Genomic DNA, 24,144 nt, shown 5'->3' with positions numbered 1-24,144 from the left:
TTGCTTCTAGACTACAATTTGCCCCTGCATAAATGTTACTCAAAACGTGGCACAATCCGAGCCGCGAGCAAATCAGGTCAAGCGGCTCAAATGCAAAGTAAACGTTACATTTATGCTCAGCCAATCGGCGCGGGCCTGTTTTGTGTTAGTGCGCAGCGTCTCGAGGCAGACGCGAAGTTCCCGTCGCTCTTCCTCTCCGTTGAATTTCGTACTTTTCTTCTTAACCATCACCCACTCTGTTCGGCCATGGTTAACCGACTATCCGGATCTCCTCTTTTTAAGAGACTGGCATCTTCTGTCTCGGTATGTTATTTGTTTCTTGCATGTTCTCGTGTTTCGGCTACTTAGGACCGAGAAAAAACCTTTTGATTCCGATGGCCCGGTCTTTACAACTTGCTAACTGTTTACAACAGAGAGGCTTTTCGACTTCGACCAAGCAGGCATCTGGAGAGGTAAATTGATTCCTGAATTCCTGTCTAATACTACAGCGATGACAAGTTGGATCGCAAATTGATTGAGCGAATGCACATGAAAATCAACTATTGCGCATGTCAAACTATCATCGATAGCACCCAAAACGAATTGAACGCTAATTATATGACCATGTTCAGGTTTCGGGAGCTACCCGCAATGCTGTTCTTGCTACCGTCGCTACCGGCGGTTTAGCAGCGTGGTACGTCAACCTCTACGGAAACCCAATCAAGGCCGTCACCTTGGCCGAGCATGGACTCCATCCTGCTGAGTATCCTTGGTCGCACAATGGATGGTTGGATACTTTTGATCACTCTAGGTACGCACCGAAAAATAGCTTTCTGGTTGTTAATATATTGGAGAGGTACTGACGGATAGTTGATTAGTTTACGTCGTGGTTTCCTTGTCTACAAGGAGGTTTGCGCTGCCTGCCACTCTCTCAACTTGGTTGTAAGTTTAATAATGTCCTGTGCTTTTCTTAAAGAAGCTGCTGATTCGTGACACAGGCTTGGCGTACACTTGTTGGTGTTACACATACTTCCGACGAAGTCCGGGCTATGGCTGAGGAGTTTGAATACGACGACGAGCCCAATGACGAGGGCGAAATTGAGAAGAGACCGGGTAAACTTTCCGACTACATTCCGGCTCCTTATGCCAATGAGCAGGCCGCCCGTGCTGCTAACCAGGGCGCTCTCCCTCCCGATTTGAGTTTGATCATCAAGGCTCGTCACGGTGGCTGCGACTACGTTTTCAGCTTGCTGACAGGATACCCTGATGAGCCCCCAGCTGTAAGTACTTTTCATACTTCGAGAATCGTTGTAATAGTAACCCTGATTCTGATTTTATGTTATATATAGGGTGCTACTGTTGCTCCTGGTTTGAACTACAACCCTTACTTCCCCGGTGGTGGCATTGCTATGGGCCGTGTTCTTTTTGACGGACTTGTCGAGTACGAGGATGGCACTCCCGCTACTACTTCGCAGATGGCTAAGGATGTGACTACTTTTTTGAACTGGGCTGCTGAGCCTGAGCATGACGTGCGAAAGAAGACAGGTCTTAAGGTTTTGATCATCACTGGTACCCTTTGGGCTATCTCGCTCTGGGTCAAGAGATTCAAGTGGAGTCCGATCAAGACAAGAAGAATTGTGTATAAGCCGCCCAAGCTCTAATTTGTTAAACAGACAGACAAATTGGAGCTATGTATGTATGGGAATTATCAATTGTACTTCTGCGATTGATGTTGGCTACTATAATGCCTATTCTAATATAAACAAGAGTAAAAAAATGGTGAGGGCTCAAGCAGTGTCGCTAGTCTTTGCATAATTGGACTTTACGTGATTAAATCTGTTACGCTTGTATTTACTTAAAAGAATGTGCTGAATGCTTTGATTGCATTTGTTATTGATGATTTTAAGAAATATGCTGCGTGACTTTAGAAGTGGAGTTTTGATATTATATTTTGTTTGTGCGCATTTACTTTTTCTATTAAATTCATATGTTTATTATCTTTTATCTTCCGGAATTTATGTAAGAAGATTGTATAAGTGCTTTTGTTTTTTTTATGCGTGCAGTTTTCGCGCGTGCAACTCAGAATGTGTAATGTAGAATCTTCTAACAAGCTTACTTTTATGACCGCTGGTTGAATCAAGTTGAGCAGTAAGTAAAGATAGATCTTCGAATTGACTATCATGTGTACTGTTTCTGGATATTTTGTTTCAGCGTAAGTATTCAAGCCAGCCAATCTTTGATAATACATTATTGGTATTTAAACGGCAGATTTCCTAAAGCGGTAGCAACGCAACATCCAATACTTAAACTGGAATCTCACACACCTGCACAAGTTCTCATATTCAAGCTAGAATATATTTGCTATTCGGAGCCTATGATGATGCCTGGATACAAAGTAGTATATTCTTGGTTTTGGAGGAACATGTTAGTCTGTTGTCTCTTCCAGAAGGTCTCTGCGACTAAATGATGAATAGTGCCAAGAATCCGTGCCCGCTCTCTTCCACGATGCTCAGTCCTTGAACAAATGGCTCTGTAGATGACATTCACAGTAGACAAGTTTGTGCTAAGTCTATAGTATGTATCTAGTCAATATCTCAAGAGTAAGGGACCGATATCAACACGCACGCCGCACACTAGTTTAGATGGATTCACCTACTCCTTCGACGCCCACTATCGTTACTCGCTCAATTGATTATAGAGCACAATGGCTGGCCATTTCACTCTGCATTGGGGTATTATTGCCACTGGTGGAGTACGTTGACGAGTCCTACTCTGAAGTTATTTAGGATGCTAACAAAATTTAGGATATAGATTGCCGAACTCTTCTTTAAGGATCTCATCGCGGACCCGGCACTTCGAGGAGTCAGCGACGTCGCTCATCTTCCCGTTGCTGTTGCATCCCGCTCGATTGAAAAGGCTCAAGCTTTTATTGACGAGTTTGCCCCAATCGAGCTCAAGTCGGAGATCACTGCCTACGGAACCTACACTGAGTTACTCAAGGACGAATCAGTTGACTGCGTTTACATCGCCACTCCGGCCTCTTCGCATTACGCAAACACCCTCGAGGCTCTTCGTGCTGGGAAGAATGTGCTGTGTGAAAAGCCTTTTACTGTGAATGCAGCTCAGGCAAAGCACTTGCAAATTGTTGCAAAGGAGAGAAATGTCTTCTTGATGGAAGGCGTCTGGACTCGTTTCTTCCCTCTTACGATCGCATTTAAACGCATGCTACATGAAGAAAGGATCATTGGAAAGGTTCACAGAGTTTTCTCTGACTTTTCAGTTTTATTTGACCCTGCCAGGGACTTGAGAATGTATCGTGCAGACACCGCCGGAGGCGCCCTGCTCGATCTAGGAGTATACATGAATGTCTGGACGCTCCTTTCCTGCTACCATCACCCTGATAACGAGCTTTCTCCGCCTACTGTATTGAAAGCATCTATGCTACGCTCTCCTATTTGTCCTGAGATTGATGAGTCGACTACTGTCATAACCGTCTGGGAGAAACCTCAGATCATGTGTATCGGCACTGCTTCTATGATGACCGACTCTCCCGCCGACTGCGTTATCCGCATTCAGGGAACCAAGGGTGAGATCGTTATCCCTATTCATGGCTCCCGTCCTGAAAAGATCCTTGTCAAACTTAAGGGAAATGGGATGGATACTTGTACATTGGAATATCCGATTCCCGGCCAGGGTCTATTTTGGGAAGCCGACGCCGTCGCTCGCGATATTCGAGATGGAAAGAAGGAGGATGAAAATTATCCTCTCGATGAAAGCGTGTTTGCCATGAGCTTGATGGACGAAGTCCGACGCCAGAACAATATGAATTTTCCTGCTGATATTGAGTTTGTAGAAGACTATTGATTAGTCTAGTTACTTAAGAGAAAGTCTCAGTAGCAAGTGAAGATCATAGCTTTTACCGAGAGCACAATGATGCAATAAAGTCATATTTTCTGAGCTTATTGCTAAAAATACGATTAAAGCATTCAGAACAATGTATTCATAATCACATAACCAACGCCAATTGATCAAAAAATTGCTGCATCTTCCGCAGCGTCCCATAGCTACTAGTTTCACCCAAGACTCCTCTCCAGATCTTCACTAATCTTTTCGCCAACTCATAACAATTGTCTTTCTCAACATCAGCTTCGGATGATAAATGACCTATTTCCCATTTAACGTGGCTTACCACCGATTCTTCGAGCTCAGTCATAGGTTCGCCTTGAAGGGTAAGTGTTCTCAGCCAGGCTATTATCAACAACACTGTCTCCCATGTACACAATAACTCCTTGAATGTTTTCATTCGGGAGCCCCATATTGCGTACGGCGTGATATACTCCATGCAAATAATCACAGTCTGACAGATCTCTGAAGATTTCACAGTCTTGTAGCCTAGAAAATCTTCGACTGTATTTTCTCCATCATACTCAAGCAGAATACTACACAATAGACCTAAATGTTTGGAGTCCATCAATTTTCGACGACGTAGTTCGATAATTTGAAGCAATGATTCTGTACTAAAGCGAGTGGGCGAGTAATTAAATTGGATGGACCTGAAAGATAAATGCGTTAATAGCCGGTCAATCTGTGTCGTTGAAAGCTGTAGCAGACTTGTCGTCATCTTATGCGATTCCATATGTTGAGAATTGAAATACACAGGACAGTTGACAACATGATTAGCAGCTGATATTTGATGCATAACGAGTCGAAGTAAGACACATGTTGCAAATGCCGACAAATCCGAATTTGATTCCGGAACATAATCTCCTGTGTCAACTTTTTCGATAATTTTGGCCGTCGCCTCGTCCACCGTCGGCGGCTCATTACAGATTGCAACCAACTTCATCCATCTCTCCTCATCTTCTTCCTCCCACAGTACATCTGATTCTGGCAGAGGGAAGAGTCTGCTCGGAACTAGAGGATCTAAGGTTATATCTCCATACGCAATATTAAAGTCAGATATTAGAGAAAAACAACCCCAGTACACTCTATGGAAAGACTCTCTTATAATCCATAGTCTCCAATTAGTGATGTCACGTTCATACTTCCCTGACGTAAATTTCATACACATTCGGACCATCAAAAGCTGTTCATCTAAAGCAGATTCGACCAGCTCTTTTTCTCCACTCCAGGCGTCAAAACAAGCACTTAGTAATCGAGCCTGTAGTAAATGAACCAGACTCTCATCCTCGATTAGATCTTCAAACTGACTGCGTTTGATTAACAGAGTCAGAAATCTTTTGGAAACATCCCGCAGTTTGCGAGCAGTTTCTGGCCGACCGCAATATATCGCACCTAGAGCTGCACAGGTAATCAAGAGAAGGCATCTCTCTTGATGAGCAATTGCGCTGGTCACATCTTCAAGGTCTGCAAAATCTGAGAAAACAGAACTGTGGGTAATTGGCTGTTGATATTCGGGACATTGCTGGTACGTCTGCAGCAGAAGCCTAAACTCTTCCACGTTAATATCTAGGATTATCGTAGAATCCATCTGGGAGTGAAGAGCTGAGAGTAGGTTATGATGGATAGCTGCCGAGTATGCTTCATTTTTTGCCACCAAGTCAAGGTTAGACTCAGGTACATATAACTCATTCATAAAAGAGGGGAAAGCATCACTTGGGCCATTAGAAGCTAGAGCCGCCTCGATAACCATAGGCTCGAATGATAAATTTGGTGAAAATGAATATTCCGTTGCACTAAATATCGAGTCCCAATTTTCGGATTCATGATCTACCTTGAGCTCCGATTTCTTAAGTTTCTTGTCTTTACACCTCCGAGCATGACGAACTAATAAATCTCTGTTACTTGTAGTCAGTATCTTGTACTAGCGTCACTGATTTTATACATACTTTCTTCCAAATGATATTCCACACAAATTGCAACTGAAAGGTTTAATGGCCAAATCTAAAAAATGCATTGGTTAACCAAAGCAAAAAAATGTAGTTGAAATAGGTTATTCAACATACGCGACCGCTCATGCCGAGTCATATGCTCTTTCCTCTTGAATCTTGCTCTGCATACTCCACAGATAAAGATGTAACCATCAGCACTCGCTGCGTCATCTGTCCTCAATGGCTGACGATTGTGCTGAAATCCTGATGCTCGCCAAACTGATTGCATTTTATTTTGATTGTTTTGATCGACAATCTACTGTAGAAGAGAAGAAAATGAATGGGTCCGACGTTTCACTATTCCGCGCTCACTCTACACCTGAAGTGCGGGGAAGGGTAAATCGATGTTGGCGATTGCGCTTACATAACTTTGCGACCAAATCGCCCCAATCGTATCTTAACTTCCGCCTCGAGAAAATGAAGTGACATATTGCATTGCTTCTGAGTCCACGAAGAGAAGAATCAAGCTATTATCTTGAATAGCTTCCTCGATAAAGTAACTTCGAGGCCTATCGTGTCCTTTTTCGACTAATTAGGTTCCTTGAGACAAGACCTACATACAGCTAGGTGCCGGCTAACGATAACAACCGGTAGTTATCCGAAATGATTAATATTTGTCTATATATTGAGCCCGTACTCCCTTCGTGTTTCGTAATATTAAAATAAAAACAGTGGCAATCTTAACACAAAACCCTCAGCAAGCTATTTTATCAACATGGATAACAGCTTTATCAACTTTGCTTTGTCTGATACTTCCACTGACAAGCAGCATTTGCGAGATGAACGATTTATTAGTACTTCAAAGTAAGACATAACACAAATACGCCTCCAATCGACTTAAATGCCATAAAAAAAAACCTCACAAACATTCCCAATCATAGCTTTGAAATCAAATTTGCCAAAAATACCCGCACTTGCTCTCCGCAACTAAGCATATCTTCCTTTTGCAATACGCCGCACCAGGTATAAGCCAATCTGGTGGTTAAGTACATTTTCTCTTGACCGGAAGCTGGGGCTGTCGCTTGGAAAAAAGTGTTACGTTTGTTTGTCACTATTCGAGTCACGTCGTCTATCATGGCTGCTTCTTCAGGCTGAACACTGATTCCAGAGCTAAAATTGATTTCAATAGTTCGGATCCAAATTATCAGACAAAGCACAGACTCCCATGTGCACAATAATTCCTCTATACTGTCAATGCGACCTCGCTTGAACAAATAAGGCTGGATATAGGTCAGACACGTAGACAACGTCTTTGTTACGTTTGTAGATCTTTTGCATCTGTTTTCCAGAGCCTCCAATAGATCAAGGCCAAGATCTTCATCTAGTACTAGACTGCTTAAAACCCCAAGTCGTCGCGTAGCAGGCAGGTTGAGCCTTCGCAGTTTAATCATATGAACGAGCGTTTCAAACTGTGGTCGTGTCGACGACTTACTCTGACGAGATGATCGCGCAGATAGGTGAGCAACAATCCGATCGACTTGTTCAAATGACAAATTCCGCAGATAGTCAAGCTCGATAGTCGCGGGAACACTATGAATTCCACCAAATCGAAGAACCTGATTTGTCGTAGATAAATGATGCAGCAAAATTCTCAGCATAACGCAGGTTGCAAAGCCAGAGTACGAACTATCTGCTGCATCAGCAGTAACTAAACCACTCACATCACTGAAAGCTAAGATACGCGCAAGAGCTACATCAGAAGTCGCTGGCTCGTCTACTTGACACAGCAGCTCTTGCCAGGATTGCTCATTTAGTTCTTCCCATAATGCATCAGACTCTGGCAAGGGCAGCTTTTCCGTACCAATTCTTGGAAGCGGACAAATGTCTCCGAAAGACAGATATAGATTTGACATAAAAGTATAGTACCCCCAATATAGGCGATGATACGACTCACGAATTTTCCATGCATTAAATGACTCTACAGCTCGCGAAGACCTCCTTGAGATCCCGGTGACACAAGCGCGTACCAAAGCGGCTTGCTCGTCAAGGGCCCGCTCAGCTAGCTGCTTATTACCACTCCAAGCATCAAAAACACCGCATAAGAGGCGCACCTGCATAATTCCAAGCGAAAACTCTTCCGACTGACGAGTGGCTGGTAACTCTGTCAGAGCTACCACGCATTTGAAACTTATATCGCGTAATAGTCGTGCCGGCTCATGCATTGAAGAGTAGGTGGCTCCCAGAGCAGCAGCCATTAACAAAAGAACACAGTTTGCAGCGACAGATAAATCGATATCTTCAAGAAGTGATATATCGATCGAAGGAATGTAATCGCACTCGAACACTGACGAGTGTATTATTGGCATCTGCTTGGCATAATGCATGCGATACGCCGCAATATAGCCATTGAGCTCGTCTACAGCAATAGTAGACGCCGAAATATCTACACCACATGTCGACATCAAAACCCATGACAAGTCGTGAAGTAGTGGCTCGGTGAACAGTACGGCAGAGTCTGAAATTGCGGCGTCGATCCAATCAGGCTGAGGCGAACCGGAATCTGACGGAGATATATCATCCGGTACCGAATCCCAATCTCCACTAGCAGACGTCTCCGACTCAGTCCCGGTCTCATACATAGAATCTTCTCGCTCGCCCGGGGGGATTAGATGATCAAATTGACTTAAGTTAGAAGGATCATATTCGGAGGCAACTCGAAGCGTATCATCCTCCATCGCCTCATCTTCCTCTTCGTTGTCGTTTTCAACAAGAAATTTCTTTTTGTTGGAAATGGTTACTGTGCGTGGTTTGATTTGTATATTTTCCTCTTCTTCATCTCCGGTTTGGGCGGCGTTCGCGACAGCGCAGGTTCGTTTGTGTCTTACTAGTAGATCTCTGATATTCCAAATTAAATAAAAGCTCTACTTATTTTCAAAAAATTTAGAATTCTGTACTAACTTTCTTGTGAATGCAGTCTCGCAATAACTGCACTCATAAGGACGCTCAGCAGTGTGCGACCGCTCATGACGGGTCATGTGTTCCTTGCGTTTGAATGTCGACGAACAATGGCGACAGGCAAAACGCGGTCTCTCGGCATTCGCCATAGCGGCTGCAGACTGCTTAGGCGGCATAATGCATCCGTGAACAAGAAAGGCGAATATGATATTGATGAGCAGCCGTGAGAATAGTCGGCTCTAGTCCGGACAATTGTAGAGCCTAATGCGAACATATTAAGGGGTTTGTAGTAACTCTAATTCTTTTATGGTACATATACTAATATATTATCTTTTTCATAGTAACTAACTCGATTGAACAAGAATTCTTATTTGGAGAGGTAAGACAAGTAGTGATTTATATATGATATCTACATCGACGTGTATATACGCAGCTGCTGTAGCTACAAGTTCTATTCAAACAACAACCAAATGAATAAACGCATATATCAATCTTCACAAACATAGCAATCCGCATAAATAATCAATGAATGAAATAATACTAAGCATAGACTATGCCATTGACCATTTCTATAGATCTCTGCGAAACACCGAGTTGGCTGCCGTTAACAGTTTTCTGCGCTCATTTCAGTAAGAAAAGATAAATAGGAATATTTCCAGACATGCTCGACCACATAGTTTCTAATTTTACAAACTTACCGAATAAACATCAAGTCACAAGTAACAGTCGTCCGGCTCACCATTGTTCAAAGAATAGACTTGTCCGCCGGCGGATTCATCATCCCCCCGCATAATGAAGTAAAGTTTTCGCAAGACCCACGCAAAAAGATTGGACCATTAAAGTTCTAATCTATGTCTGCTTTCTGAAAGGGGAAGTAGTCAACAACGTTGCTATAACTATTATATATAGATATAGATGGAGGCCATATTGTCTACTTCTACCACTTCCTTAATTTCTGTCCCTTATCGTGTCTGATAACCATGTCCAAAGTGAAATTTGCAGTGATTGGCGCCGGTCTAATCGGCCCACGTCATGCTCGCACGGTAGCTGCTGATCCCGACGCCGAGCTCGTCGCTATTGTAGACCCAATGCCCGGTGGTGCTAAACTTGCCTCGGAACTTAGTACTGCTCATTACAAGTCAATTGCCGATCTTGTTGCATCGCCAGATAAGCCCGACGCAGCAATTATTTGCACTCCTAATCATACTCATGTGCCGGTCGCAACGGAGTTGTCGGACGCTGGAATTAACATCCTGATTGAGAAGCCGTTCAGTACAGATATTCCAAGCGGCAAAAATCTATTGGAGCATTTGGGAAAGACAGGCGTGACCGCTTTGGTAGGTCATCATCGCCGTTTTAATCCGTACATGGTGGCAGCAAAGAAGATTGTTGATTCAGGCAAGATCGGCACGATTATAGCCATCAATGGTATCTGGACACTTTACAAGCCTGACGACTACTTTCAGCCGCCAACAGAATGGCGGCAGAGCAGTACAGGTGGTGTTATCTTGATTAACATGATTCACGAAGTCGATCTCCTTCACTACCTATTGGGACCCATCTTAACCGTGCATGCCGAGAAAGCTATCTCTCGTCGTGGATTTGTCGCCGAAGAAGGTGCTGCGCTTACCTTCCGCTTCAAATCAGGTGTAGTCGGCACGTTCGTTATTGCAGACAATGTGCCTTCTCCATACAATTTTGAGTCCGGCACAGGCGAAAACCCAACGATTCCAAAAACCGGAGCTGACTTCTACCGAATATTCGGTACCGAAGCAGCGCTGAGTGTACCCGATATGTCAATATGGTCACATGAGGGTGTAAAGACTTGGCTCAGTCCATTCAAAAAGGAAACATACCCCGTCCAAGACGCCGTTCCCTTTGAGCTGCAAGTTCGTCATTTCATTAAAGCTATTAGAGGACAGGAAAAGCCGAACTGTACGGCACAAGCTGGATTAGCCGCTCTGATGGTCTGCGAAGCAATTAGAACTGCTTTGGATAATAATTCTACGGAGACCCTCGAGCCATATGAGTTATAACTCGCAGAATTTACCATATAATGTAATACAATCAGAGCTTCAAAATTGATTGAACATAAAAAGAACTATATTTACATAATCTAATTGTCTCTCAAATCTTCTATTGTTTTGTATCATTTTATACCCAAATTAACACTTATCATCAAAATATGCCCTTAAATCAGTAGCAGAATCATTCAAGACTCCAAGATGTCTCATAAACTCTGGCGGATTCACAGTCCTAAATAATCATCAAGTAAGCTTAGTCACTGCTAGATAAAATTGAAATAAAAAAGACAAAAGAACATACCATTCGTTAGAATCTAACTCTGCCAGACTTTGAAATAGCCCGTCCTCATTAAGCTCTCCACTCAAAGAACTCATCAACGTATCCAGCAGCACATTCGGTGCCTCTACTTCCTTTGTTTCTTGTGATGGACCCAATTGTTCTGCTATCATGACTGCAGGAGCATCCTCAATAATCATATCCTCATTGAATCCATTGCTCACTAGCGGCTTGTCGATCTCAATCTCATCATACGTACAATTAAAATAGATTTCCACCTGAGGATTCATCGCTCGGTATATTCGCATCGTTGGCGGAATACTCTTTTGCTTCTTGACAATATGAAATAATTCACGTAATTCATCACTAACCAGCAATTCACTTTCAGAAACACTAAGCAATCTCAAAACCTGCAAATTGAGAGTCTGAGGCGTCCCGCCTCCGCCTGCCTCAATCGCACAATCAATGAAGGGTTTACTTTTATCTCGCCGCAAATGACTATTCAAAACACCAATTAACTCTATAAAGCTATTAAAGGTGCTCAACACACGACCCGGCGCCTGAGTCATTGCAAATCCATCTGAAGCCGGACGCCACGGTTCCCACTCTTCTATATCATTCGTCGTCAATAATCCAATTGCGGCAATATCCGCGTAGTGAAAATACGGCCTCGCGCGAACCCAGCTGGCTACCAGTGTATCTAAAGCAACACAGCACAGGATAGTGCGTCGCGTACTTTCGCTAAAAGTTGACGGTTCGTGAAACAGCGACGGGTACAGAGAAGCTGATATTACGTAGGTTGCACGACCGACAGCAAACCAAGCCGCCGACTGCTGTCCGCGATAAATTCTCAACAAGGCCAGTACAAGTAAAGCTCGCGCATGCCCAATATCATATCTTTCACTTTCGGCTGGAAAAAATGAGAGGGTGTAAGAGAGCAGAGAATCTACCTTGGAAGCAGGCTCGGCAGGTTCTGCTTGACATGACGCATAAGTTAATGCCGCCATCAAAAAGGCAAGGTCGCCGTCAGATACAGAGTCAGAGTCTGTGACACTATTAGCAAAAACGTAAGCTGGCCGTAAAAGATCTTGCTTTTGCGATATTGGTAGCCATGAGTGTGTAGTGCTAAAGTAGATGTCGAGCAGAGTCGACCAATTGCTTGGAAGAGGCCTTCGCCGCGGCGGTGAAGATGACGATAATAATGAAGCAGATGAGGATAATAGCTGTGATTGAGATTGCTTGACCGACGATGTCGGTGAAGTAATGTCAGTTGTATCCGTAGCTATTGGGCTTGGTGGAACAACTACATCGAGCTTGCGTGAAAGTGCCAATGTGACGCAGCAGTCAAAAATGTTTGATTCTGTATCATCTTCATGTTCGGTCAGCAGAGTTTCAACACGGTGAAGCACGCTACTCTTGCGCCAGACTTCGATGATGGTTTCGACGGAATGCTCAGGCTGCTGCTGCGCGAGGCAGAAGCTCGCGCTAGTGCGCTGACCATCGAGTATACCAGCGACCCAGGACTCGGTACCATTGACGCTGCCAAAAACAAGGCCAAGCAATATCTCAAGTGCACGAACGTAGCCTGTTCGCAGACCTCTCTTCTTTGACGGATTGTAGCTACAAGGGTGGCCTATTTGACGACAGGACTCGCAAGCAGGTCGCTGGCCGTCGCAGCGGTCTTTTCGTCGGCGACACTCGTTGCAGGCTCGAGTGATACGCACTCGAGGCCTACTCGACTCGTCTAGTTTGCTGCTTTTGTTGCTTTTGTTGCTATTGATGCTGTTGTTGCTGGATGGGTTATTATCGTTGCTAAGGTCACTATTGAGGTCATCATGTTCGTCGACGCTGCGCTTCTTGTGCCGGCGACGAGATCGCTCAGCCGCGTCCATCTTGCTGAGTCAATATGTTCTTCAATCGAATGATTCTTGCTGTATTCTGCCGCGGCTAGTACTCTATTTCTTTACCTAGAGCACAATTCTCTGCCTTTTCGCGTGCGAAGAGTGGTAGGGCATCGAGAGCCAGTCTCTTGACAAAACTGCGGGGTATGCGACTTCGGCAGGGTAAATCAACTTAGCGAGCATTGGTCCCAGCGAGGGCGGAAAAGACTTACTCCACTTCCTTTGATGCAGGTTTTCTTTGTTTTTGGGGAAGGTGGATTGGATTGTCTGAGAAGAGTACTGGAAATGGGTGTATTCTTATGTTTCTATAATTCACTTATGTTCAATGGTCTGAGTAGCGTTCCGGATTGATAATCCCTGAAATATAAGCTACACGCTGGATAAGAGAACCCTAAACGATAGAAGAAATATATAACCTCAAACAATTCAGTAACTAGTTGCTTATAATTAAATATTCTCATGAGAAGCCAGAAGCGAAAGCCAATGATGATAGTCTCTAAATGCGTCGCGGAAAAGCAACAAAATCGACTTTTGGTTTTGCTGTGTGTGCTTCTTTCAAAATTCGAGCACCTTTCCGTCTAGCCAATCCTTTGCCTGGAGGTAAAGCAGGTCATGCTTCTCACCGGACTTGGTTCCAGCATCTCTTCTATGACCAGGCATATCTCTCGATACAGAGACGCCCATAGTAAGCTCTTGGCAGTACGCCAGACCCTTGTAGCCCTGAGGATACTCTTCCAACTTTGCCTCGTCGATTTTGGGGACTTTATTTGGGTTGACTGGAATTATCTTATCCTTCTCATACCAATGACGCACAAATCGCGCGCCCCATTTGTCACCTACTTTCTCAAAGAAGAAAATGAACCTGCAATCAGCCTCAGCATCGACCTCGCAACCATCAATAGTGAACCGCTGTGTGATGGTCGCCTTCATCTTCGTCACCGCGCGCGTCGCATCAGGTGTAATATCGGTCGTAACACCGTGGCAGCGGTGCATGATGAATGCACCTTTATCCATACCTATCTTTGAGCTCTCCATGAAATCGTCAGCCAAAATACGTCCGGACCAGGTCGTGTAGACGTATGCATCCGGATGGAATATTGATTTGAAATTCTCCCATTCGCAGGCATCCCTGATACCATCAATTTAGCAATCCGTTCGTGTTTGTATAACAATAAATCATGCGTCGTTCTGTAGACTTACCGGTAGCATGGCCACCCTTCTGCAAGTTCCCGAAGTTTCAATCGCTCAATGACGAGATTCTCAGGTCCATTGTTGCGAATCGCTGTCTCTGGCCTGCTGCCGGCGGGAAGTGAGTGTAGATCCGGCATGTTTCCTTTCCAATTCTTGTGTTCCCTTAATGTCCAAATATCTGCAAGGCCAAAAGACAAGACAGGCTGGTGGGGCACCAGTAACTTTATATCAAATCTATCGATCTGGTCAAAATGAGAAGAGCGGGGGTTGGATTGCGGAAGATGAAACATCCGATGGAGATTGGCTTTGCCGGGTTAAGTACGCATCCGAGAATATCATTATACAATATCACCTATGAACAGATGATAATATGATCTTTTTTTTAAAAAATACGCAAATAAAAAGCGAAAATAATAACGCATCAGATATGATTGTGGGCTGAATGATCTGAATAATCTAAATAATCTGAATGATCTCCCTGATTATTTAGCTCAGTGGAGAGATTCCAACTGAATCAGCATTTAGCAATTTAGAATTTGGCATCTACAGACATTTAATACTTTCTAAGACACCAGAGCAAACCAACACTCATTGAAAAATTCATAAGTATTGGCTGAAATGCCAAGCTCTATTATTTGCTTCATTAAAAATGAGCTTCAATTATTAGTAGTGGGCAAAACCCTACCAGTAAACCCTAGCAAAACTATTAGAAGTTTTTGATACTTGGATCTACTACGCAAATACGGCTAGCTATGGCTGATAAGGATTGACTTATACAAATATGAATTGTACAAATATTTGGTAATGAAGTGAACTAGACTATCCATAAAGCGACACGATCCAGACCCACAAGTCAGAACTTTTGATCCTCACTTACTTACTATTTTCAACTCATGCGCGGCGACTGCCTCAGCCATCACCTTCTGAGGCGGCTCTAATCCTGTCCAAAGCCTGTACTGATCATATGCTTGGGCAAGCAATACCTGCAGCCCTGTGACTGTCTGCCAATCTTTATTCTTCTGCGCCATCGTCAGCAGCGGTGTCTGACGTGGCATGTACGCCATATCAATACATAACCCTTTCGTCTTAAACAGTCCAGAGAATTGATCTTCAGTGGTGGCGTTAGCTGGAACTGTGCCGATGATCACATCTGGTCTTTCCGGGAGATCGGCTACCGTAGGCACGACTGCAATTGAAAAGAGATTCTTGAAACTATCTTTGATACTCTCGGCAGATGAAAGCGTCCTATTGGCGAGGTAGATTCGCTTGACTCCGGCTCTATACATAGAATATAGCGCAGCTCGCGAAGCTCCGCCGGCTCCAATAACTAGACCAATCTCTGGCTCCTCGTGTTTGTCTGCATAGGATAGTAAGATTGAATATAGACCCGACCAATCCGTATTATCACCCAGTATTTGTCGCTTGCCATTCTCGTTACTGACTATCAATGTATTTATTGCTCCTATGGCGATCGCTGTCCCGCTCTGCTTATCACAGAATTTGTGTGCGTGGAGTTTATGAGGCATTGTCACACTTGCACCCCCGAAATTGCTTGCAGAAATCAAATCAGCCACATCGTCAATACTGGGAGACTCTCTTATATCATAACTATACGGCAAATTATGGTACTGGAAGCCCGAATTATGAATTATGGGCGAGATGCTATAAGATATGCCACTGCCAAAAATGTGGAACTCTTTCTCATATTCAGCAACCGCTTCCGAAGGGCTAGAAGTATCATAACCCATTCCCTGGATTATCTATAAAAACAAGAAAATCACCAAACGGACAAATAATAAAAAGGGATTAATGGTCAAATGCAAAGGTCGACGGCGAAAATAGCGGATAGGTATAGCTATTTAAAGTTTCGATAGCGGATCTTGATCTCCGCGAGATCCTTGTTTGTTTAACCGCCATCACTAACTGAATGCCGTGCTAAGTAAAAAGCGTGAGCTTACTTTGCTCTAGAGTTAGTTATGTGAAATGCTAGATTCTAGAAGTCTTTGGCTTATATTTAGTATGCTCTCGCTTACCTTTCGCATAATATGAAGCTGCTACTGCTGTTGGACTATAACCGTACCGAGCAACATCATACACAACAGATGAAGAACTGCGAGTGTAAATGGTATACAGAATGAATGTGAATTCACCAGAGCAAAATATTCTTTGAAACAGTAGTTACGAGTACTCAGACGACAGTGGTATTTTGCCAATCGATTTCGCTATTTCCAGAGCGCCATTGTGAGGGTACCACCTCTCCAAAGTTTCAAACCATAACACACTCACAAAGTATGAAGCACATATTTGCGGGGAGAGAAGGACTGTATTTTTTTACTAGGCCAGATGAGGTGAAACAATAAAGCAGATAAGCACGAATGCAATAACAAGAAGAAAAAATTATGTATTTGATTGACTTGAGAGATGTGTCGACCTCGTCTGAGCCGAAATAGTAAGTCTCACATAAAGTTCAACCTTAAATTAGACTCAAATCTAAATGAGACTAGTACAAGCAGCAACAGAATCAATTCTCTGCCGGCGGGGCATAAGAACAAGATCAGAAGGATCATGCAATATATCATTGCAAGTGGGCTAAAATGATCTTGTGACTAGGTTCTGGTCAAAGACTCAAACAACGAGATTAGCTAGTTCTAGTCATATTCATTCAATTTGGTCACATTCAAAAGACGAATGAATAATTTGCAGCTGGGACTCTTGAGACCTGAACAAAAATAAAGATAATTGAAAATATATTTTGCTATGTTAAGTGAGAGTTGGTCTCTCCATTGATGGTCAACCATCTCATCCAAGAGAAAGTTGAATTTGGTGGCGCCGCGTTTCTCGATATTCATGACCGTTCATTTTGTTTTGGTTCGTTCTTTCAATTTCCCAAATGAGACCACCATCATTGTCATATTCCTGTGTAAGACTCTACCTTACATGCTGGCTCTTTGAATTGGTAGATGATGATTACTTTACTCTCAGAAATTGAAGAGGACAGAATGACCCATCAAGGAGGATTTCCCTTTCGAACCTATCTAATTGCTGCGATAGCTGCCACATGCGCTGGCTTTTTGACTATGCATTTTTGACAGCAGTCTTACTCTTGATTCATTTGTCAATGAACTTTGTATAAATAGCTAACACTTCTCTGACACCAATCTTATAAAATACAGAATTGTTTCTCTGTATCAGGCCAGAGCCTTTTTGTGACATCTGTCTATCGCGGTCGCCATTATCTTGGACGTCGTTTTCGTCCCCTATTTTTTGAATTTCTTCCTCTTGCTGGCGCTGCTGTTATGCTGGCAAGGGGTGGTATAACCTCTTCATGTTGGTTCTTTCTTTATCGACCTCGAGTCGAAGTTATCTTTAGTATTATTCCCATCTATGTCTCTGGAATCTCCCCACCCTTGCTGGTAGTTTTTTTTCTTGCATAATTAATCTGTCTTCAATGCTGAAAAAAGTGCGTAGCTCAGAATCATTTTTATCCAACACAAAATATATCGGCTGATATAAATAGTATTACTGTTTTACCTTTGAGGTATCGGTATCAGGGACTGGCTCCAGCTTCTTTTCGATCTCTGTATTTTGCATTTGAAAATATATCCGCATAAATTTGCAAATATCTGACATCTGAAACGGTAATATTAAGAACTGCGTCAGATCGAAATCAAGAATCAATAGCGTAGCGTTTACAAAAGTGAACAGCTGCTAGCTCGACGATATTTTATACCATGTAACATAATTCAGAGCCAAATGGGAAGTATATTTATCAAGTTGTAATCCATGTGCACCTACTCCTTTTGTCATTACTTTGTATTCACTTGAAGCCAGCGCTGAGCGTATCCTGAGAAAGCGAAACCTGCTGATTGCCTAGCACTCTTTATTCATCTGCACCGTTGCTAGCAGAGGGTTGAACGGCAGCTTCCGTTGGATTTTTTTATCTTGTTCGCAAATATTTAATTGAAATAAGAACAAATCAACCAATAAAATTAAAAAAGTGAGATGAGTAAATATTTGAGTAGGAAAATAGCGGATAGGCAAGTCCTTTAGAGTTTTGATGGCGAATTTCTGTCCCCGCGAGGCCCTTGTTTGTTTAACCGCCTTTACTAGACTACAAATACAGGCGCTATTCAAAAAAGCACGCTTGATATGCTATAGGTTAATCTCCAAAAAAAAAAAAGAATACTTTATCAGTATTCCATATATAATCGCATATTTGTTGGAATCCATATTGCATAGAAATGGATATAGCAGACGGCAATGCCAGTCCATTCATCAATTTGATTTCTCTATTTTGTATAACCACATACAACAGCACGACCATCTCAAGAGAATTTCCATGTCAAGTTTCCAAGATATTAGTTATGAGACAGAAGACGAATTTTTTTATATCTCGCGTGTCAGCGACAGAAGAGTTTAAAAAAGACTGCACTGAATATAGGTATATCTGCAGAGCAGGCGTACCTAATAGTATTACGGTGAACGATAATAGAACTCAGCTAGACAGTATCATCAAATAGCACCTCAATCTGCTGGAGTCAATAAGCAATCAAAAGATTCTCTATGAAGCAAATGGCGACTGAGTCAAGCTCCGCAACTTTTACGCGTTCTGAACATAGGCTATATATCGTCAGCGCGAGAAACCACACTGATTTCGTTCTACTGCTCGTACCCAACCTGAAAACTTGAATCATGAGTTATTTAGGACTTAAAATATCAGCTAACTTCACTTCTGAAACGAATATGCCTGTCTTGACAATAAATGCGGATTCAAGAATCCTGGGATTTTTTCTTGCCGAACTGATCACTGCAAGAGTTTACAACCGTTACTAAACGAGAATAGAATTTTTTCCTTCATTCTTCTGATATTACTATAGTGAGAGCATCTTGTAGAATTTGAAAATTGCTATTTCTTCAAAGAGCAGGGTATCATATGTCAGATGCTTCAACCGAATGATATCAGCAGCCCAAATGAATGTTGAACTCACAGACCCCGAAGCAAAGAGAAATAACACAGCTATCTACGACTGGTAGTCAAAAGGGATGTGATTATCAGCACACAGATAGTCATTCCTCATTTGTGTTATTCATACTTCACACAGAAAGCATTTATTACTGGATCTCTGCGAAAACAAAATAGAGTTGCTGTTTTCTGACAAGCAGTTTGACTATGCATAATCTCATCAGAGTTTGTTATTGCTGTTTCAACAAAAACATTTATCACTTATCTACTAGCTCTATTGTGCTTAACATTGATTGCGCTAATCATTGTGATTGTGTTGATATATTATTCTGTGCGTAATTATCGCCATTATGTCTGATATCTCTGTCGGACATACTATTTTTTTTTTACTTTGCGAACAGTGCAGATGTCAAAATTTGAATTGTAATACTGCAATCTGTCTTCTCGAGTAGTGACAGATTTTCTTTATGCAGAAAAAAATAAATTGCTCTCGACTAGATACTTACGACACAAGATACCAACCACATCCGCTTGTTTAGTAGTAGTAGCGTGACAAATATAGCTTTAATACCGTAGCAAATGAAAAAAGACCGTTCGCCACTTTATTCTAGGGTTAATATCTACTTCTAGCGAAATTCTCGAACCGCTCTCTGAAAGCGTTCAGTCTATACCACTTTTATGAAAGCATCTCGTCGCTATAGCTATGATAGAAACGTACATACTTGATATTTTGGGGTCCGTGCTCATGGAAATATGTACCTGCTACAGTAATTTATAGCACCACTGAAACCTTTTTTAATGCCTAGAAATATTTATTAGTACCAGAATGCCGTTGTCATGGGTTTGCTCGATTGGAGACCCGTCGACATGTTGCAGTACAAACAATAGGTACACCTTTAAAGAAGCTAGTGCAGGACCTAAATGAGACTAGGAGGTTCCCCGCAATCAGCGGACTACCATCCCCGCGAGCAAGCCCTACGAAAGTACCCTTGAAACACACCAGGCTAAGCAGAGTGTCCTAAACATTACGACCAGGGCTAAGTGAGAATTACGGCTTCTTTCTACACCGGGGACTCAACAAAGCAATTGCCTATTGCTATCTATAATCCTGCTGAGACCAACCAAGCCTCATTCATGTGAGAGGAGGGTCGAAAATATTATCCACTGCCTTTTTTTCGTCCGCATAAGCCACGCAACAGTATCTGCAATTATGCTCCACCAACACTAAGCGAAGGCCAGGTATCTGGCCAGATAGATCGCTTTGCGTGCGGGGAAGTCTTGGGTCTTGGGTCTTGGGTCTGAAGGTCTGAACCTTTCCCCGCATCCACCGCAAGTAATCTACACCTTGGCCATAAGTTTATTTTCTCGGAGGAATCCTTTTGCGCAAAACTGTCACCAGATCCCTGCAGTATGCTAATTTTCTAGTTGCGTAGTTTATTTGCCTAGAGACTAGGCTAGCGATGAACAATTGAAGAACCACTGAGTCTGTCCCCTTTTAATACCCGTCGCCCCTCGACAAGCTTCACCTCTGCCAGCTAAAATATATACTCACCCCTTGCAAAGCTTTTGATCGTGTATTATCTACCAACTTGATAAAAATGATGATTCGTCTACTTCCAAAAATGGAGGAGGACAGACCAACTCCTAAAGAGGTCTACAATTTTCGAACCTATCTCTTTGCTGCTATTGCCTCCGCGGGTACGGCAACTATTGGTTATGACTCTGCTTTTATTGGTGGCACTCTCGCTCTTGACTCCTTTAGCAATGAGTTTGGTTTTAATACCAAGTCTTCTACTGAAGTTAATCTTATAAAGGCAAATATTGTATCTCTGTATCAGGCAGGTGCCTTTTTCGGCGCCATATTTGCTTATCTCGGCGGCCACTATCTTGGTCGTCGGCGTGGTCTAATTGTCTTTGGCACTTTATTTATTCTTGGGGCTGGAGTTATGCTGGCAATGAATAGTGAGCGCGGTCTGGGACCACTCTACGCCGGTCGCGTCATTGCCGGTATGGGAATTGGTGGAATATCCAATCTTATTCCAATCTATGTCTCAGAACTTTCTCCACCTGCTATTCGTGGCCGACTAGTAGGAATGTGGGAAGTGGGTTGGCAGATTGGTGCGCTGGTTGGATTTTGGATTAATTATGCTATTTCCGAGACTATGGCAGAGTCACGGAAGCAGTGGATGATTCCCTTTGGCATTCAACTTATCCCTGCGGGTATTCTGATAACAGGAATCTTCTTTACCGACGAGAGTCCCAGATGGCTGATTGCGAACGGCAAACGTGAAAAAGGAATTGCTATTCTAGGTCGTTTACGAAATCTTCCTGTCGACCACTCGTATATCCGTGAAGAGATTGCCCTTATTGATCAGGCTATCGACCTTCAGGCTCAAACTATTGGTCTTGGGTTTAACGCCCCATTCGTGGAGGTCAAAAAGAATAAATCTGTTCAATGGCGACTGTTTCTCGGTGCCAGTCTGTTTGTGTGGCAAAATGGAACTGGTATCAACGCTATCAATGTATGTTACTCAAAATCATCTGTTGTTCCATCTGAGAATATACTAACTATTTCTACAGTACTACTCTCCCACCGTCTTCAAAAGTATGGGAATCCAGGGAACCAACGCCAGTCTCTTTTCAACCGGTATCTTTGGCGTGGTCAAGACAGTCACGACTATAATCTGGATTCTTTGGCTTATTGACTATATTGGCAGAAGAAACTTACTTCTCATCGGTGCAATCGGTGGCTCAATCGGTTTATGGATCGTAGGGGGCTATATTGCCGTAGCTCATCCTGTCGTGACTGCAAACAGCTCAGAATCAGCTGGTGGAAGAGCGGCAATGGCGTTTCTGTACATTTGGACAGTTTTTTACACGGCTTCCTGGAGTGGAACGCCATGGTGTATCTGCAGTGAAATATTCGATCAAAATATGCGCAGTCTTGGCCAGGCGTTTGCGGCCGCCAACAATTGGTTCTGGACATTTATTATTGCGAGATTTACTCCCCAAATGTTTGATAAAATGAGCTACGGTGTGTTTTTCTTTTTTGCAACGTTCCAGATCATATCTATTTTCTACGTCTTTTTCTTGGTGCCAGAAACCAAAGGTGTACCGCTTGAACAAATGGATTTACTTTTTGCCAAAGGTTTACCACCTAGAAAGGCCCACAGAGAAGTCATGTTGAAGTTGCAAGCCATGGACGAAGAGACTCGTCGTGAGGTCGTGGATGTCGCAGAGCACAAGAGTGGACAGGATTTCGTTGAGGATCTAAAGAAAGAGATATGAAAAGAATTAAATGCATTTGATATTCGTTCTATGCTGTTTCCTGCAGTTTCGTCCATATCGACCTAGTTTTGATTTATTTTATCTTTATGGAATGTATTCAATTTTATTGCGATGCTCAGCATACACTTATTTCTTTGAATTCACATTATTAGCAGCATGATCGAGCGCGTAGTAATAGCCATGAACACCGAATCCCATAATCACAGCAACTGCCTTCTCGCTAAGAAAACTTTTATGTCGAAATTCTTCGCGTGCGTGTGTGTTGGTGACATGTAACTCAATGAACGGAATAGCGACTCCTGAAAACGCATCCCGAAGAGCAACACTAGTATGGGTCAGACCTCCGGCATTGATGACAATGACATCAAACTCTCCTCGAGCCTGATGGATTCGATCAATGATTGCGCCTTCACAATTAGATTGGAACGTGTCAAATTTTATACCGAGAGTGGCCGCTCGCTCACGAAGACCTGACTCGAGCTGGCTGAGCGTTGTGGCGCCGTAGAGCTGGGGCTCGCGAAGGCCGAGCAGATTGAGGTTCGGGCCATTGATAACAAGGACTGAGTTGACCATTTCTTTAGAGGCTCGAGTGAATTGGTTTTAACTCCTTAAATTAGATAAGTAGGTATATCGTGTATATCCAATAGAACGCAAGCCGTATTGTGACGCAACTAGCTCTTGATTAACTTTTCCGCCCCCGGATCTTCTTTTTATATCTTGGACCGTTGATCCGTGCCCTGACCTTATTCCAACTGTCTACCCCGCACTAAACCGCTTCTTTAGACTTGATAACGCGGACGAGACTCCGCGCGAGCCTGTCTGTCTTATTAATGACAACTGATACTTTTTTACAGAAAGAGAACTAAACCCTACTAAACCCTAGCATACAGTTCGGCACAAATGGCTTCTACTACTACATAATATTATCAGGATATCATTCATTGTATACTTTTAGAAACTGCTAGTGCATTTGGATATAGGAATGCTGCGATTTGAAAAGGCGTGAAGTAAATCAGAGTACTATATGGCCGTAAAAGTTCGTGGTAGCTAATATTCAGGCTTGCAATCGATCTGCCAATCAGAAACTACTTATAATTCATCCATTGTAAATACAAAACGGCAGATATAAAGTTGTGGATAGCAAATAGAGCAGTCATTCTATATAAAATCCGCCCAAGGTACGACGCAAGAGAGACGATATAGTTCCAAATTGATATTTAGAGCTAAGACTGCAAACAAACAAACACAAGAAGTTCGGGGCGGCTGTTCCTAGCATCTAGGTAAATTGCCAATTGCTCCAAGCACTTATTCATGGTAATCTAATAAGCTATATGGAAACTAACCAAATGCATTCACTCTGTAGAACTGAAGACATGAAGCCCGTCTGTTCTCCATGGTCCATCTGCAGCTTAATTTGAGATATTAGAGTATGGTCACGAGAAATTAACGTCAATCATAATATTTAGTTTTCTGAGATTTCCTGAGATTTCAAGCAGAAATAGAGGTAAGTATGAATGGGAAATTCCATCCGCTGATGCGTCGTTGCTATTTCAAGCAACAAGAGTAGGGTATTGACAAGATGAATTAGCTTCGGCTTTCGCTTATTGAAGAGTGCACCCAAGTGCTGCGCTTTATATTCTTTAATTATTTGGCAAGATTCTTGCTAATTTATGAAAGGTTTGCATACGGAAGGTATGATTTAGTGTCTTCAAAACTCGCTAGGATGTAGGAATAA

General features: G+C 42.8%; 10 protein-coding genes across 10 annotated transcripts; 4 read left to right on the top strand and 6 right to left on the bottom strand.

Moving 5' to 3' along the window:
- Positions 1-165: 165 nt before the first annotated feature.
- V2V93DRAFT_371409 (cytochrome C1 family-domain-containing protein) lies at positions 166-2,115 on the top strand. Its single transcript, XM_066910501.1, has 6 exons — positions 166-303; positions 414-452; positions 612-790; positions 858-921; positions 978-1,259; positions 1,329-2,115. The coding sequence occupies exons 1-6, from the start codon at positions 247-249 to the stop codon at positions 1,638-1,640; spliced, it is 933 nt and encodes a 310-aa protein (XP_066764850.1). The 5' UTR covers positions 166-246; the 3' UTR covers positions 1,641-2,115.
- A 340-nt stretch (positions 2,116-2,455) lies between these two features.
- On the top strand, positions 2,456-3,914 carry V2V93DRAFT_274118 (uncharacterized protein). Its single transcript, XM_066907181.1, has 2 exons — positions 2,456-2,731; positions 2,791-3,914. Exons 1-2 carry the CDS (start codon positions 2,684-2,686, stop codon positions 3,841-3,843), a joined length of 1,101 nt encoding a protein of 366 aa, XP_066764849.1. The 5' UTR covers positions 2,456-2,683; the 3' UTR covers positions 3,844-3,914.
- On the bottom strand, positions 3,915-6,422 carry V2V93DRAFT_273998 (uncharacterized protein). Its single transcript, XM_066907179.1, has 3 exons — positions 5,946-6,422; positions 5,829-5,883; positions 3,915-5,777 (listed from the first exon to the last, which is right to left on the bottom strand). Exons 1-3 carry the CDS (start codon positions 6,097-6,099, stop codon positions 3,986-3,988), a joined length of 2,001 nt encoding a protein of 666 aa, XP_066764848.1. The 5' UTR covers positions 6,100-6,422; the 3' UTR covers positions 3,915-3,985.
- V2V93DRAFT_274053 (uncharacterized protein) lies at positions 6,423-9,047 on the bottom strand. The gene is made up of 2 exons (XM_066907180.1): positions 8,769-9,047; positions 6,423-8,705 (listed from the first exon to the last, which is right to left on the bottom strand). The coding sequence occupies exons 1-2, from the start codon at positions 8,939-8,941 to the stop codon at positions 6,746-6,748; spliced, it is 2,133 nt and encodes a 710-aa protein (XP_066764847.1). The 5' UTR covers positions 8,942-9,047; the 3' UTR covers positions 6,423-6,745.
- A 632-nt stretch (positions 9,048-9,679) lies between these two features.
- On the top strand, positions 9,680-10,942 carry V2V93DRAFT_371398 (quinate utilization oxidoreductase). The gene has a single exon (XM_066910500.1). It carries the CDS (start codon positions 9,746-9,748, stop codon positions 10,799-10,801), a length of 1,056 nt encoding a protein of 351 aa, XP_066764846.1. The 5' UTR covers positions 9,680-9,745; the 3' UTR covers positions 10,802-10,942.
- On the bottom strand, positions 10,831-13,090 carry V2V93DRAFT_371397 (uncharacterized protein). Its single transcript, XM_066910499.1, has 2 exons — positions 11,091-13,090; positions 10,831-11,021 (listed from the first exon to the last, which is right to left on the bottom strand). The coding sequence occupies exons 1-2, from the start codon at positions 12,956-12,958 to the stop codon at positions 10,931-10,933; spliced, it is 1,959 nt and encodes a 652-aa protein (XP_066764845.1). The 5' UTR covers positions 12,959-13,090; the 3' UTR covers positions 10,831-10,930.
- A 150-nt stretch (positions 13,091-13,240) lies between these two features.
- Positions 13,241-14,765, bottom strand: V2V93DRAFT_371395 (uncharacterized protein). Its single transcript, XM_066910498.1, has 2 exons — positions 14,168-14,765; positions 13,241-14,096 (listed from the first exon to the last, which is right to left on the bottom strand). The coding sequence occupies exons 1-2, from the start codon at positions 14,446-14,448 to the stop codon at positions 13,523-13,525; spliced, it is 855 nt and encodes a 284-aa protein (XP_066764844.1). The 5' UTR covers positions 14,449-14,765; the 3' UTR covers positions 13,241-13,522.
- A 262-nt stretch (positions 14,766-15,027) lies between these two features.
- Positions 15,028-15,906, bottom strand: V2V93DRAFT_359535 (shikimate; the record flags this gene model as incomplete). The annotated part of the gene is made up of 1 exon (XM_066908096.1): positions 15,028-15,906. One exon carries the CDS (start codon positions 15,904-15,906, stop codon positions 15,028-15,030), a length of 879 nt encoding a protein of 292 aa, XP_066764843.1.
- Positions 15,907-20,737: 4,831 nt separating this feature from the next.
- V2V93DRAFT_371389 (quinate permease) lies at positions 20,738-22,702 on the top strand (the record flags this gene model as incomplete). Its single annotated transcript, XM_066910497.1, has 2 exons — positions 20,738-21,643; positions 21,702-22,702. Coding segments are annotated over 2 exons (1,614 nt in total), but the record flags the coding sequence as incomplete, so codon positions are not given.
- Positions 22,405-23,231, bottom strand: V2V93DRAFT_371388 (dehydroquinase class II). Its single transcript, XM_066910496.1, has one exon. The coding sequence runs from the start codon at positions 22,980-22,982 to the stop codon at positions 22,536-22,538; it is 447 nt and encodes a 148-aa protein (XP_066764841.1). The 5' UTR covers positions 22,983-23,231; the 3' UTR covers positions 22,405-22,535.
- Positions 23,232-24,144: the final 913 nt, after the last annotated feature.

This window comes from Kockiozyma suomiensis, assembly GCF_038497685.1.
Source record: "Kockiozyma suomiensis strain NRRL Y-17356 unplaced genomic scaffold V2V93scaffold_9, whole genome shotgun sequence".
NCBI lineage: Eukaryota > Fungi > Ascomycota > Lipomycetes > Lipomycetales > Lipomycetaceae > Kockiozyma > Kockiozyma suomiensis.
Note: the sequence above shows the minus strand (reverse complement) of the source record. Positions and strands in the feature narration are given on the sequence as shown.

What these genes read in the sequence shown, in the direction of transcription:
- V2V93DRAFT_371409 (XM_066910501.1), top strand. Translation starts at nt 247, where the DNA reads ATGGTTAACCGACTATCCGGATCTCCTCTTTTTAAGAGACTGGCATCT. An exon ending in GACTGGCATCTTCTGTCTCG is followed by an intron (nt 304 to 413) that starts GTATGTTATTTG and finishes TGTTTACAACAG; the next exon opens with AGAGGCTTTTCGACTTCGAC. An exon ending in GATACTTTTGATCACTCTAG is followed by an intron (nt 791 to 857) that starts GTACGCACCGAA and finishes ATAGTTGATTAG; the next exon opens with TTTACGTCGTGGTTTCCTTG.
- V2V93DRAFT_274118 (XM_066907181.1), top strand. Translation starts at nt 2,684, where the DNA reads ATGGCTGGCCATTTCACTCTGCATTGGGGTATTATTGCCACTGGTGGA. An exon ending in GTATTATTGCCACTGGTGGA is followed by an intron (nt 2,732 to 2,790) that starts GTACGTTGACGA and finishes TTTAGGATATAG; the next exon opens with ATTGCCGAACTCTTCTTTAA.
- V2V93DRAFT_273998 (XM_066907179.1), bottom strand. Translation starts at nt 6,099, where the DNA reads ATGCAATCAGTTTGGCGAGCATCAGGATTTCAGCACAATCGTCAGCCA. An exon ending in GACTCGGCATGAGCGGTCGC is followed by an intron (nt 5,884 to 5,945) that starts GTATGTTGAATA and finishes TGCATTTTTTAG; the next exon opens with ATTTGGCCATTAAACCTTTC. An exon ending in GGAATATCATTTGGAAGAAA is followed by an intron (nt 5,778 to 5,828) that starts GTATGTATAAAA and finishes TACAAGTAACAG; the next exon opens with AGATTTATTAGTTCGTCATG.
- V2V93DRAFT_274053 (XM_066907180.1), bottom strand. Translation starts at nt 8,941, where the DNA reads ATGCCGCCTAAGCAGTCTGCAGCCGCTATGGCGAATGCCGAGAGACCG. An exon ending in GAGACTGCATTCACAAGAAA is followed by an intron (nt 8,706 to 8,768) that starts GTTAGTACAGAA and finishes TTGGAATATCAG; the next exon opens with AGATCTACTAGTAAGACACA.
- V2V93DRAFT_371398 (XM_066910500.1), top strand. Translation starts at nt 9,746, where the DNA reads ATGTCCAAAGTGAAATTTGCAGTGATTGGCGCCGGTCTAATCGGCCCA.
- V2V93DRAFT_371397 (XM_066910499.1), bottom strand. Translation starts at nt 12,958, where the DNA reads ATGGACGCGGCTGAGCGATCTCGTCGCCGGCACAAGAAGCGCAGCGTC. An exon ending in GAGTTAGATTCTAACGAATG is followed by an intron (nt 11,022 to 11,090) that starts GTATGTTCTTTT and finishes ATGATTATTTAG; the next exon opens with GACTGTGAATCCGCCAGAGT.
- V2V93DRAFT_371395 (XM_066910498.1), bottom strand. Translation starts at nt 14,448, where the DNA reads ATGTTTCATCTTCCGCAATCCAACCCCCGCTCTTCTCATTTTGACCAG. An exon ending in GAAGGGTGGCCATGCTACCG is followed by an intron (nt 14,097 to 14,167) that starts GTAAGTCTACAG and finishes TGATGGTATCAG; the next exon opens with GGATGCCTGCGAATGGGAGA.
- V2V93DRAFT_371388 (XM_066910496.1), bottom strand. Translation starts at nt 22,982, where the DNA reads ATGGTCAACTCAGTCCTTGTTATCAATGGCCCGAACCTCAATCTGCTC.